Source organism: Monodelphis domestica, chromosome 4, assembly GCF_027887165.1.
Source record: "Monodelphis domestica isolate mMonDom1 chromosome 4, mMonDom1.pri, whole genome shotgun sequence".
NCBI lineage: Eukaryota > Metazoa > Chordata > Mammalia > Didelphimorphia > Didelphidae > Monodelphis > Monodelphis domestica.
This window is the reverse complement of record NC_077230.1, coordinates 393,262,151-393,276,252: the sequence shown is the minus strand read 5'-3', so window position 1 is coordinate 393,276,252 and position 14,102 is coordinate 393,262,151. Positions and strand designations below refer to the sequence as shown.

Genomic DNA, 14,102 nt, shown 5'->3' with positions numbered 1-14,102 from the left:
CATAGAACACCAGAACAGGGAAAGACCTCCAAAGATCACAGGATCATAGAATTTAGAAATAGCAAGGCCTTGAGACAGCTAGGTAGCATAGTGGATAGAATACCAGGCTTGAAGCTGGGAAGACCTGAGTTCAAACGTGACCTTAGTTATTTCTTAGCTGTGTGACCCTGGGCAAGTCATTTAACCCTATGTGCCTCAGTTTCTTCATCTGTCAAATGAGTGGGAGAAAGAAATGGCAAAACACTCTAATACTTTTGTGAAGGAAACCCAGAAGGGGCAGCTAGGTAGCCCAGTGGATTGAGAGCCAATCCTAAAGACAGGAAGTCCCAGGTTCAAATCTGACCTCAGATGCTTCCTAGTTGGGCAAGTCACTTAACCCCCATTGCCTAGCCTTTACCACTCTTCTGCCTTGGTACCAATACTTTGTATTGATTCTAAGAAGGGAGGGGGTTAAAAAAAGAAGAGTATTAGGGTGCCACAGTCCATGGGGTCCCAAAGAGTCAGAAAGGACTGAACAACAAAAAAAGGGCCCCTTTGGACTAATCCAATCCCTTCATTTTGCCAATGAGAAAAGACAGGCCATGGACTTGCCCGTGTCCACATAACCCACATTTAAGTCCCCACTCTGCCAAGTCAGGAGAATGTGCTAAGTGCTGAGGGCTCTACCTGCATTTGGGACTCAACTGGCCAAGCTCCCAACATCTATCCCTGACTACTCTTCAGTTCTCTACCATTTAAATGGAGACTCCCAAAGGGGTAATGGCAACCACCCCGAACCAGAAAGTCAAGAGGACCTCTGGCCTTGGCTCCAGCACTTACTGGCCACCTGTCCCAGAGCAAATCACTTTCCTCAGTGGGCCTCAGTTTTCTTATCTGAAAAATGGGGAGAATAATCTCTGCCCTGCTTTTTCCTGTCTCAGTGACATGAGACATTTTTTTAACCCTATCTTCTACTTTAGAACTGATAACTAAGTTTTGGTTCCAAGACAGAAGGGTGGTAAGGGCTAGACAACTGGGGTTAAGCAGGGTAGAGTAAATCTAAAATTCACAAGAGACTTGCCCAGGGTCATGCTACTCGAAAATGTCTGAGGCCCAATTTGAACCCAAGACCTCCCATCTCCAGAACTGGTTCTATAGCCATAAAACCATCTAGCTGCCCTTGATACAATGTAATTTTTTAATTTTTTCTTTTTAAAAAACCCTCACCTTCCATCTTGGAATTAATACTGTGTATTGATTCCAAGGCAGAAGAGTGAGTGGTCAGGGCTAGGCAATGGGGTGAAGTGACTTGCCCAGGGCCACACAACTAGGAGGCCAGATTTGAAACCAGGACCTCCCATCTCCAGGGCTGGTTCTCTACCTACTAAGCCACTTAGCTGCCCCTAACACCAAACATTTTTAAATAGTGAAGGGCTGCTTGCCCTTCATTATCCTGAGTACCTGGGAAGAGGGACTGAATGGGGCACTCACCTTGGCAGGATTCTTCCACCTTCTCATAGCCCGCCTCGCACATACACTGCCCGATGGGCACCAGCCACTCTCCATCAACATTGCAATGCATCGTGGGCTCCTCGCCACCCGGTGCCACTAATGCATGCTCCACACAGGTGCCAGCCACCTTGGCCAGGTTGGCTGAATCAGATCCGGCAATGGTCTCTGGGAATCGGGCCAGGCTCTGCAGCATCTCGGGGCACTTTTTGTAGTAGATGCGTACAGAGAGGAGGGCCACGCAAGCCCCGATGTCCTGGAAGGCCAGGTAGAAGCCGTTCTGTGTCAGGGGTCCCACCGCACGCTCCTCCACGTTCAGCTTCACATTGCGGGTCTCGAAGTCACTGCTGACCGTGATCTCGTCGGGGGCGATGGTATCGATCTTCTTGAACTGGCGCTTCTGGAAGTTGGTGCCATAATCCACGTCGGACTCGGCATAATACAGGTTGAAGGTTTCCTTGCAGGAGGTGGCCCTGCCCGGGAAGCTGTTACAGTCTCGCACAGTGAACTTGAGCTCGATGAAGACCTTCTCAGCTTCGCTGCGGTAGATCCAGTTGGTCCGCAGCCAGTTGTCCTGCTCACCTGATTCGACATTGCACACAGAGTACATGTAGATGGGCTGGTCATCCATAATGTTCTGCATCACGTCCCACTGGAAAGCAGTTAAAACCCAGAATGTCAGAGCTGGGAGAGAGCTTAGAACAGAGAATGTCAGAGCTGGGAGAGAGCTTAGAACAGAGAATGTCAGAGCTGGGAGAGAGCTTAGAACAGAGAATGTCAGAGCTGGGAGAGAGAGCTTAGAACAGAGAATGTCAGAGCTGGGAGAGAACTTAGAACAGAGAATGTCAGAGCTGGGAGAGAGCTTAGAACAGAGAATGTCAGAGCTGGGAGAGAGCTTAGAACAGAGAATGTCAGAGCTGGGAGAGACCTTAGAACAGAGAATGTCAGAGCTGGGAGAGACCTTAGAACAGAGAATGTCAGAGCTGGGAGAGAGCTTAGAACAGAGAATGTCAGAGCTGGGAGAGAGCTTAGAACAGAGAATGTCAGAGCTGGGAGAGACCTTAGAACAGGGAATGTCAGAGCTGGGAGAGACCTCAGAACAGAGAATGTCAGAGCTGGGAGAGACCTTAGAACAGGGAATGTCAGAGCTGGGAGAGACCTTAGAACAGAGAATGTCAGAGCTAGAAGGGACTTTAGAATAATGTCAGAACTGGGAGAGACCTTAGAACAGAGAATGTCAGAGCTAGGAAGGGATCTTAGAACCCAGAATGTCAGCACTGAGAGAAGACTTAGAACATACAATATCAGAACTGGGAAGGACCTTCTACTTCTAAGACTGCTCTTTCTCTCCCTGCCCCGGCTGGGTGACTTTGATATTTTATAGGGGGCTTCAAGAGTCTTTGATTCTGCTCCCAGTTCTACCATGGACCTCACTGGCTTTCAGGGGGCATCCCATAGCTAACCTCCTCTGGGACTCTGCATCCCCATCGGCCAAGTAAGGGAGCTGGATTAGATGAGCTCAGAACCCTTTCTAGTTCTATCATTAATATCTAACTGGAAGGGCCCCCCAGAGATTCTTTGGTCCAGCCTCAGTGTTTTTCAAGGGAAGAGACTACCGCCCAGAAAGAAGAAGGGATTCAACCACTCTAACTCACTCAGCCAGGGAATGAATGATCAACATGAACCCAGGAGTCCTAACCCCCAAGCCAGGGCTGAATGAACAGGTTTAGGGCAGAAAGGGGGGAAATGGATGGGAATTAGCATTTATGTAGCATGTAAGCATTTTATAATTATAATCAAATTATCTCATTTAATCTCAGCAACAACTCTGGAAGGGAGATGGTGTTATTATCCCCTTTTTACATTTGAGAAAACTGAGGCAGACAGAGGTTAAGGGACTTGCCCAGGGTCACATAGCTAGTAAGTGTCTGAGGAGGGATTTGAATGAAGGTATTCTTAGCTCCAGGCTCAGGACTATCCACTTCACCACCTTGCTGCCCCCTTTAAAGCTAGAAGGGATATGAGGTCCAGCCTTTGTGAGCGCCTAGCCTGACGGAGAACTGGGTGGGGATCCCCTGGGACCTAGAGGGATGACAACCACCCCACGTATTCTGTGCCTGAAGATACTGGGAAAGCCATTTGGAGTGGGGGACACCAAGCAGGAAGGAGTTGGGCTTCCCTCGGCCTAACACAGATATATGCCCCGAGGGGGGATGGGGAGATCGGGCTGCAGAGGTATGTCTTCCCCACTCCCTGGGAACTCTCTGGCTGAAAGGGAAATCTTCAACTCCTCTTTTCCCTGGGAAAGATTTCTCAAGAGGCTGGTAGGAGGAAGCTGGATCAGAGACCTCAACATTTAAACAAGAAGCTTCAGCATACCATGAAAATATCTCCTCCTACAAAGGCAGCTCCACAGAAGTCAAAGATTTAGATCTAGGAGAGACCTGAGAGGCCATCTACGCCAACGCCTCTCCTCTTACATATGGGTAAACTGAGGCCCATAAGGAGTGAAACAACTAGCTCAAGGTCACAGGTTATACATATTGGGAGAGGATTATGAACCTCCAAATCGAGAGTTCTTTCGACTACATCATGATCTGGGATGTCACTCAGTCACTTAAAACTTCCCCCTCACCTTCACGTGTTGGGCCGAAAGGTATCACCCACCCCTCACCCCTAGACCCCCACCCTCCCTTCCCCTCCAGGCCTGGAAACTTACACCATTGTTGTAGGGGTACGTCAGCCATCCTAATTCTCCTTTAGCAGCAGCAAAATCTAATAGTACCACTGGAAGAGAGGGCAGAGAAGATAGCAGAGTGAGCTCTGGGGACCCCATTCAACCCATCCCCTCAGTGATCCCAGAGATCATATACCACCTGCCCCACCCCAGGACCTTGGTGTGTCTCCCAAATCTCTCTAAGACCCCAGAGGCTCTGAAGCCCCCAGCAACCTCGTGGCCATGCGTGGAAGGGTCTCCCATTACAAAGCAGGCACAGGATCGTATATTTAAAGCTCAGACAGGCAGAAAATCTCATCTCTAAGACTCTCCGCATACAGACACCTTCTCGGGATGTTTTTAAATGCACAAAATAAAATTCCCCAAACTACAAAGGAAACTAGTCAAACTGCAATCAAGATGTCATTTTTTCCCTCCCATCCAAGTTCACAAATCCCCTACAATCTATCCACAGACCCCAAGTTTAAAACTTCAGATCTGGGGCCAGCTAGGTGGCTCAGTGGATTGAGAGCCAGCCCCTGGAGGTCCTGGGTTCAAATCTGATCTCAGACACTTTCTAGCTGTGTGCCCCTGGACTGAACCCCATCTGCCTAGCCCTTGCCATTCTTCTGCCTTGGAACGGATCCCTAATATGGATTCTAAAACAAAAGGTACAGGTTTAAAAACGCTCGATCCAGAGAAACTAAGTATTCTAAGAAGCAGAGCCTGAGCTGGAAGGGACCTCAGAGGCTGTCTAGAACAACCCCCTCATTTTACGGATGAGGAAACTGAGGCCAAGGGAGAGACCAAGGTTACACGGTTAATAAGCTTTGGAGTCAAGTTTCAAACCCAAGTTCTTTTGATCTGAAATTTAGAGCTCTTTCCCTACCCCAAGGGTTTGGGATGTGGCTGGGAGAAGCAGTGGGTAGGGCAGGTCTCGTGCTTCCAAGAGAAGGAAAGAGATAAGGCTTTGGGACCAGATAGGCACCCCCCCTTCCCCCAGCAGCCCAGGATTTCTAAGCCAACCCCAACCTGAAGTCAAATCCGGGGCCAGCAAGAGTAGGGAGAGCAGCCCAGCGGGAGAGCGGCAGCTGGATGGAGTGGGGGGATGAGGGGGATGGGGCATGTTAAGTGATACCACAGCCCTCCCCAGCAGGAGTCCCCAAACTGGGCCCCTCAACCTATTCGCAAACACACATGGTCAGAAGCACTAGACCGATGTCCCGGGTTCAAGCCCAGTCGCCCAAAGCAGCCACCTGAAGCATCAAACACCCCCACCCTCAACACCCAAGCACACCCAGGGCCAGGGACATGCTCTCCCAGGTCGAAATATCATGGGCTGTCAAACCCCAAAGTACATGAGCCCCCACGGGTGGGGGCAGGCAGCCTGGGGCACCCAGGACCAGAAAGCTCTTAACAGGTGGGAACAATTCCAAGGCTCAGTAGGGCTGGGGCTGGGGGTGGGGTACGAGGAGAGAGTCTTGGAAACTGATCCTCTCACCGCAGGGAAACCACAAAGCCCACAGAGCAGGAGATCAAGCCAAAAGCACGGATGCTTCCCCCCCTCCCCAAAACCTCCCCCCTCCATCTCCCCCAGGAAGAGACATAACCCCCTCCCCCCAAACAGACACAGCTGGCTGGGGCCCCCTTCACTGATGCTGGGCAGGCAGAACAGCTCATGCCAGGTCAGAGGGACGATTTTAAATAGCCTCATTCCCATCCCCAACTCCAGCCTCCACTCTGACTCCTGCTGACCCTCACCACCAATACCTGGGTGACTGGAAGGGCCAGGGCTCAGAGAATCCTGTCAAATCACTCCCCTGCTCAAAAATCTTCAATGGCTCCCTACTCCTTTATCTGCTGTCTTTATCTCCTATCCCTCACCTTCCATCACTTTAGGCTCAAGAAAATTGAACTTCCCACCTGCCTCTCCCCACTCCCCCAAAACACTCTGCATCTCCCTGCCTCAATTGCTCTGCTAACTCTTTCTCACACTTAAGACTGTCTTCCCTCGACTTATAACTTATTGATTTAGCCACAAATTCCTCAAAGCCCAACTCAAAGCCTGCCACCTCCTCCAGGAAGCACCCTCTGATTCTTAGTTGGCAACAACCCAAGAACCTTTCTTTGAAGACATTACCTAGCTCACTCAGTGTTTCCTCTCTTGAATCTGATTTATCCTTCTAGTGGGCTATAAGTGAACCTCATCTCACTTAAACTTGGTATCTTTTTCCAGGCATCTATGTGGCTCAGTGGATAGAAACCTTGGCCTGGAGTCAGGAAGACCTGAGTTCAAATTTGACCTCAAATGCTCACTAGTGTAAGACCCTGGGTAAGTCCCTTAATTTTGTTTGCTTTAATCCTTTGGAGAAGGAAATGTTAATGGCTCCAGAATATTTACAAAGAAAACTCCACGTTCAGCACTGTTGTGATACAATCCACAGGGTCACCAAGAGTTGTACACAGCTGAACGACAACAAAAAATTTTTTTTCAAGCAAGGCAGCCTGCCCAGATATGGACAAAGGAAGACCTGCAAGTCAGGAGAACTTGGGTTCAAGGTTCACCCCAGGCACATGCCGGTTGTGGGATCCTGAGAAAGTGCCTTTATTTCTCACTGCAAGGCAACTTTTAAAAACTATCAGACAGAAAAGATATTGATCTGTGAAAGGAAGCAAGGAAGGAAGGAAGGAAGGAAGGAAGGAAGGAAGGAAGGAAGGAAGGAAGGAAGGAAGGAAGGAAGGAAGGAAGGAAGGAAGGAAGGAAGGAGGGAGGGAAGGAGGGAGGAAAGGAAGGAAGGAAGGAAGGAAGGAAGGAAGGAAGGAAGGAAGGAAGGAAGGAAGGAAGGAAGGAAGGAAGGAAGGAAGGGAGGAAGGGAGGGAGGGAGGAAGGGAGGGAGGGAAGGAAGGAAGGAAGGAAGGAGGAAAAGAAAGAAAGAAAGAAAGAAAGAAAGAAAGAAAGAAAGAAAGAAAGAAAGAAAGAAAGAAAGAAAGAAAGAAAGAAAGAAAGAAAGAAAGAAAGAAAGAAAGAAAGAAAGAAAGAAAGAAAGAAAGAAAGAAAAGGAAGAAAAGAAAGGAAAAAGGACTTACTATGTGTAAGTCACTGGTAAAGGAAATTTCTCCACTGGAAGTTCCCAATACTAATAAACTCATTAGCTCTTTAAAAAAAAATCTCCCAATGTTGAATGGAGTGCTAAGTACACTTTGTCATAGTAAGTATTTAAGGCATGTTTATTGAATAGAATTAGACTGAACTATCCCTGGGTGACCCAGGCTGCCCAGGGAAGTGACTAAGCCCTGGGGCTATGATGATACAAGGCTGGGTGGGAGTGAAGGGGGGATGGAGGAAGGGGGAGAGCCTGAAAGTCAGAACTTGGGGGTCCGAGGAGATAGAGAGGGAGATGTTAGGCTCCACTCCCACAGGAAGCAACAGCTAAGAGGGGGGCAATCATTTCAAGGGCCATGTTGGAGGTCTAGAACTAGCCAGGCCTGCCCATCTCTTCCCATCCTGCCCCATAGCTCTCTTGGCTCTCTGCCTACCCAAGATGCCGCACCCACCCTCCTTGTACCTAGGTCACCCCATCCCCCACCTACTCCTCAGCAAAGTCCCAAGAAATTAGAGCCCTGAGGCCCCATCAGATGACAGGGACTTTGGGTGGGAGGGAGAGGGGGAGCAGGGCACAGGAGGGAGTGATTCCCCACCCAAAAGGAAGCGAAGCCACGGGATTAGGTGGGGAGGTGGGCCCTCCCCATTCAAGATAGTCCAAGTTGTCAGTAAGCAAGCAAGGTTTTGGACTGGGGAGAGGGCCTCCATGGAGGGAGCAGAGAAGGCCCAGGTGCTCAGTGGGGGGACCCTCCCAACCCTTAGGCTGTGGGGGCCCAGGAGGGGGAAATGATAATGATGATAACAGACACTTGATGGTTTACAAAGTGTTTTCCAGACTTTATCTCATTTAATCCTCTACTTCCCCCCTGAGATTCAGGTGGTATTATCCCCCCTGTTTTACAGATGAAGAAACAAAGGCTGAGCAGGGTAGAGTCTAGGATTGGGAAAGCCTTAAGGAAGCCTATACCCCAACTCCATTTTAAAGATGAGGAAAATGAGGTGCAAACAGGTTAAGAACTCTTCTTCCTAAATTCAAATTCAGACTTAGACATTTACTAACTCTGTGACCCTGGGGAAGTCCCTTTACCCTGTTTGCCTCAGTTTCCTCATCTGTCAAAAAACCTAGAGAAGGACATGGCAAACCACTCCTGTAGTTTGTGGACAAGTCACTTCACTATTTGCCTTAGTTTCCTCATCTGTCAAAAAAGCTAGAGAAGGACATGGCAAGCCACTTCTGTAGTTTGTGGACAAGTCACTTTACTGTTTGCCTCAGTTTCCTCATCTGTCAAAAAACCTAGAGAAGGACATGGCAAGCCACTTCTGTAGTTTGTGGACAAGTCACTTTACTGTTTGCCTCAGTTTCCTCATCTGTCAAAAAAGCTAGAGAAGGACATGGCAAGCCACTTCTGTAGTTTGTGGACAAGTCACTTTACTGTTTGCCTCAGTTTCCTCATCTGTCAAAAAAGCTAGAGAAGGACATGGCAAGCCACTTCTGTAGTTTGTGGACAAGTCACTTTACTGTTTGCCTCGGTTTCCTCATCTGTCAAAAAAGCTGGAGAAGGACATTGCAAACCATTCTAGTATCTCTGCCAAGAAAACACCAAACAGGGTCACAGAGAGTGGGACATGACTGAAACAGGTTCGGTGACTGCCCAAGGTCATCTAGCTAGTAAGGAGGAGAGGTAGGATTAGGGGGAGGAGCTCTGACTCTCCTTCCATCACCCCACACCTCCCTTAGCAACGGAAAGCTCTCCCAACACCAGCAGGAGGAAGAATGGAAGTGAGGAACAATCCATTAACTGGGATTTAGGTCTCCAAGCATTCGCCTCAGTGATCTCAGTCCTGAGAGGTGGGTGCTATTATTATCTCCATTTTCCAGGTGAGAAAACTGAGGCTGAGAGAGACTAAGGGACTTGGGGGGTGGGGGGATGGTCATAGGCACTACGATGTAGGATCTGAACTCAGGTCTTCCTGATTTCGGTCCAGGGTTCTGCACCTCCCCTGGGTCATACCCAAAGAGAAGGTGAGAAGGGCCTTAGAGATCACCTAGGTTATTAGTATGACCCGGGGCAAGTCACTTTCTCTCCCTGTTCCTCCCGGAAGAGGTCAGCTGGGATAGGGATGAAAGCCTGAGGCCCAGAGCCCCGAGGAGGGGCAGGGGCAGGGGGAGGGGCTCCCGGGCCAGCCAGGCTCTTCTTGGCACAGTGGCCTGCCACAGGAAGGATGCCGACTGCTTAGATCTGAAAGAGGAAATCCGACGTGGCTCAGGCCCCAGGTCAGAGGCTGTAATGTCCTGCCTGCCGGCAGAGGGAGAGAGATAGGGGAGGTGGGGAAGCGTAGGGGGGAGGGAGGGCCCTGCAAGGGAGTTCGGTGAGCGGATTTGTCCGGACATGCTCAGGCCTGGAAAATCACAGACCACCCCCCCTCCCTCGGAAATGGAATGTTCTGGCCCAAGAGGAAGGAATTCAGCGTTTCTCCCCCCTCCCCTAGAGAGATGAGGCTGGAGAAAACGGGATTCCCCCCCCCACCCCAGCCCCACCTCATCTTCTGGATGGAAGTTAGTCCGGGACTGGTGTTTCCGATCCCTCCTAGTGGGTAGTTCCAAAGGAGTTTCAAAGGCTGGTAAGTCTTGCCAGGGACCCATCGGGCAAAGGGAATGGCTTGGCATCGGGGAAAAGACACTGACTTTAGAAGTCAGATAGGTTCAAATTTCTCATCCTACTGTTTGCTACATGTGTGACCTTGGGAGAGTCATTTCTATGGACTGCAGTTTTCTTCATTCTAAAATGGAGGTGGGCAAACTAAGGCTAGATGACTTCTAAGGTCCTTTTCAGCTCTAAATCTCATTATATATATATATATATATATATATATATATATATATATATATATATATATATATATATATACATAAATATATTCTTTATACGAAAAAGATGGAGCAAAAGTTCTGGTCTTAATTTTGGCCACTCAAAGGGAGCCCTCCAGCATCTAGAATGATCTAGAACTCTCCTAAGTACCCCCCCCCATCCTAAGCCAGTCCTCAGAGCTCTCAGGGCCCCAATTTCAATGGTATCTCCTCAAACAACCTGGGGGGGGGGGGGAAGCCGTTGGCTGGAAATTCCCTGGAACTAGGAAAAGCTTTAAAGTTCCGCCCTCAGCCTATCCCTTCACAAAGCTTAGTGGCAGGCTGAGTGACCTGTTTTTCACTAGATGCCTGTTCCAAGGGAAGGGGTTTGGCGAAGACTCCCAGGATCTAGCCTCACAAATAGGAGACTCATCATTTTAAATCTGGGGCCTTCCAGGTCATCTAATCCCATCTTTCTTGTTTTTCGGAGGAAGAAAATGAGCTTGGATTTGAACCCAGGTCCAGAATGCTTTCCCTCTTTTTTAAAACCATGCTTTAGGGGCAGCTGGGTGGCTCAGTGGATTGAGAGCCAGGCCTAGAGATGAGAGGTCCTAGGTTCAAATCTGGCCTCAGCCACTTCCCAGCTGTGTGACCCTGGGCAAGTCACTTGACCCCCATTGCCTAGCCCTTACCACTCTTCTGCTTTGGAGCCAATACACAGTATTGACTCCAAGATGGAAGGTAAGGGTTTAAAAAAAAATGCTTTACTGACAACCTTTCTTTTTATGCCATGCTTTTGGCATGTTAGTGAGAGGATAGTCCCGGGTTTCAGTCTCTCCTAAGTTCAGCCACATGTATTCTCTATGGCTTTCCTCTCTCTGGGTCTCAGTTTCCCCCTCTGTAAAAATGGGTCATCTCTCTCTAAGAACCCTTCTCATTGTGACATTCTACTATAAGGGAGAGAAGATGAGCAAGAGCTAATCTATCCATCAGCAAACACTGTGTCAAGAGAAAACCAAGCAAAGGAGAACTGGAATACCAGGCTGTGGTTATAATGGCATCCACATCAGGGGAAGCAGAACCAAGGCCCTGAGCCCAAGGAGGGAGGGAGGGAATTGGGAAACCCACATCTGCAGGTGGCCAGAGGGTGCAGAAGACCAAGCCCCGAGGGGATCTCTAGGCAGAAACCAAATGACAGCTCAGAATCATTCCCACCCCAGAGTGTGAGTGCTAGCTAGCTTGGGGTACTGAAGGCTACCAGAGAGGAGCAAAGAGCAATCCCTACCCCTGCCCACTCCCCCCCTCCCCTCCCCCCCCCCACCCAGCCAGCCTAACCCTGGAAAGGCTGAAATCCGGAGAGTGGATGAGTTCAGCCACAAGACAGAGGGAAGCTCTGGTTGAATCATCAGTTCATCCTGAAATACCTTTCTCTCCCAGCCCCCCACCACGATGGGTCAGCAGGAAGGGGGGGCAGGGAGATTTTCCAGCTGTCTTTCCTCTCCAACCACAGACCATGGGGAGGGGCATACTTGAACCAACTAAGTCACAGGGAAGGGAGGCATGGAAGGTGGGGGGGTGGAGGGTCCCAGTGGTTCATCTTCTGCCTACCCACTTCTGGGGAGGCCCTCAATTAATTCACACATACCCTCCCCCAAAGAACTCCTTGGCCCAAGGAAAGCCGGTGATGGGAGAAGAGCTATCACCCATAAGGCCAATGTTTCCTCACTGTTCCATTTCTGGAAGCCTCCCCTTTGGGGATTTAAAACAGCCCCCAAAACGAGGAGGATGGAGACCAGTCAGTCAGTGAACAGACATTCCTTAGACCCTTGCTACATTTAAGACACAACACTGACCTGGATGGATGGAAATGAAAGTAGAAGAGAGATGGGGCTCCCCTTTGCCCCCTCCACTGGAACTACGAGCCCCACCTTTTCTCAGCGGGAGGATAAGAGCCCTCGCTGCTCATCTACTTTAGCAATTTAGCTGTGCCCTTATCACTTGGCTCAGAACCTGGCACATAGGAGCACTTGAGCGCTTCCTGACTGATTCCCTGAAACCCTCACCCTTCTCCTCTCTTCTCCCTCATTCAGTTAGCAGAGAAAAATCCTCTCTCAAGCTCTCGGCCATTCATCGTAGGTGGAAATGGAGCCAGGAAAGGAAGGGTGTAGCCCCCAGGTTGGGAGGCAGGAGAAAGGCACACTGGACTTCACTTGGGGGAGCCGGTCTCAACCTTGGTCCCAGGGAGGTCCCGTAGGACTGCGCCGCCTCCAGGGAGCCGACCATTTGTCCCCCAGTCCAAGCAACCTCCCTAGGGCGATTCGGTGGCCCCTATTCAAAGCCGTATTTAAATGTGGCTTGGAGATGCTTCCCTCTCCGACGAGCTGGAGAGTACTCTACTAGCTGCTTCAGTTTTACTCGAGTGCGGCGCACAACAACCAAGCTCGTCGCCAGGGTTAGAAAACCCAGAGACGAGTGGGCTCCCAGGTTCCATTCCCCGCACTCCCTTCAGCCTCAGCCCTTCCCCCTGACCCGTAGGAGATCTGAAGGCCAGCCCCATGTGTCCGGGGCTCTCCCCTAAAGGTGTGAGAGACACACCACGGAGCGGGGAGACCGCACCCCCATCCCCTGCATTTCAGCGCTCTGAGTCACCCCCTTTCTCAGAACCTGGGGCACAGAGACTTCCTGTCCGGCCTCTCACTTCCACACCCCACCTTCATAAGTCCAAGCGTGACGGCTCCTGCGGTTTGGGGGGTGAGAGGGAAAACGCAAAGCGCAGACCCAGGAACTGGGAACAAAGTATGAGGAGGAGAGCAGAACCCCTGGAGAAGGGGGACTACTTGACTGTCAAACAGCTCCCCTCCTCATCCCCAAAGAAGGGGAGATCCCTAGAATAATGCCCCAAAGCCCCCTCGAGTGAAGGGAGCCGGGTTGGTGTCAGCGAGAACTCTACTAGACTGACTCCTTGCCCTCCCTACCTCCAAGTGATCCCTGAAATTCGCCCGTAGGAGAAGCTGCTCCTCTGCCTCAGTATCCCTGGCTCGGGCTGTGTCCCGTGGCTGTTAGGCATCACGACCTCGTGGCCTTCAGTCCGGCAGCCGCCTCACCCTCTACCCCTTCCTGCCCCCACCCACCGCCCCGCACCGCACCCTCCTTCCGAACGCTGCGCATCGGCCTCCCGGGACATAGTCCTGGACTGGGGTTCCCCCCCCCCCGGCCCGCCCGTCCTTCAGAAGCCCAGAACCGGAGCCCCACCGGCGCCAGGTCAGTATCGCAAGTGCCGGCCCTTAGAGCAGGTCCCCGTGCTTCTCGAGGGCGGTCCCGATCCTCCGCCACTGCCCGCTCACCTTCTTTGCCCCGTGCGGCGGCCAGCGTGTAGCCCAGGAAGAAAGAGAGGGCGACCAGGGGCACTCGGGGTCCCTGCAGCTCCATGGCTTCCTGCCTCGGCGTCCCGTAAGCCTTGCCCAGCTCCTCCTGCCCCTGCTTCGGACCGATGTGAACCGTGCCCTCCTGCCTTCCCTGCCCCGGCTCCCAGCTCCCGGCTGCTGCTCGGGCTGCTGCCACCTCCGACTGCTCCCTCCTGCCCACAAGTCCTTAATGGAAGTTTGGTGAGAACTGGGCTCCTGTTCATTCATGCCTCGCGCTGATGTCACCAAAGCCACTCCCTCAGGAATGTCTTTAAAGGGGCAGGACGGCGGGGAGGGCGGGGGAAGGGGAAGCGAGGCCCGGGGGAGGGCAACTGAACCGAAAGCCGGCCGGAGAGAAGGGGAAGCCCCGAGGGTTCCTGGATGGGAGGGAGAATCATCTGTGGGACTCTGGCACTGGCTCATCCTAGGCTGGGCATGAGGAAACCCAATCTGCTTGCCCCACTGACTCTCTGCGGGACATAGCATTATATGCTGGGACAGGGCCTCTAGGTGTAGTCTCTCCTGGGTTCAGGATTCACCTCA

At 51.2% G+C, this 14,102-nt stretch overlaps 1 protein-coding gene across 3 annotated transcripts in view; it reads right to left on the bottom strand.

The window, feature by feature from the left end:
• Positions 1-13,798, bottom strand: part of EPHA2 (EPH receptor A2) — a 45,310-nt gene extending 31,512 nt beyond the window's left edge. Inside the window, exons 1-3 of one of the 3 annotated variants that reach the window (XM_056795721.1) lie at positions 13,500-13,798; positions 4,208-4,275; positions 1,471-2,140 (exon numbers count right to left, since the gene is read on the bottom strand). In XM_056795721.1, the coding sequence (XP_056651699.1) occupies positions 1,471-2,140; positions 4,208-4,275; positions 13,500-13,584 (823 nt within the window). In that variant the 5' untranslated portion in view covers positions 13,585-13,798. The remainder of the gene's footprint in view (positions 1-1,470; positions 2,141-4,207; positions 4,276-13,499) is intronic. The other 2 variants (XM_056795719.1, XM_056795720.1) reach the window with 2 other exon arrangements.
• Positions 13,799-14,102: the final 304 nt, after the last annotated feature.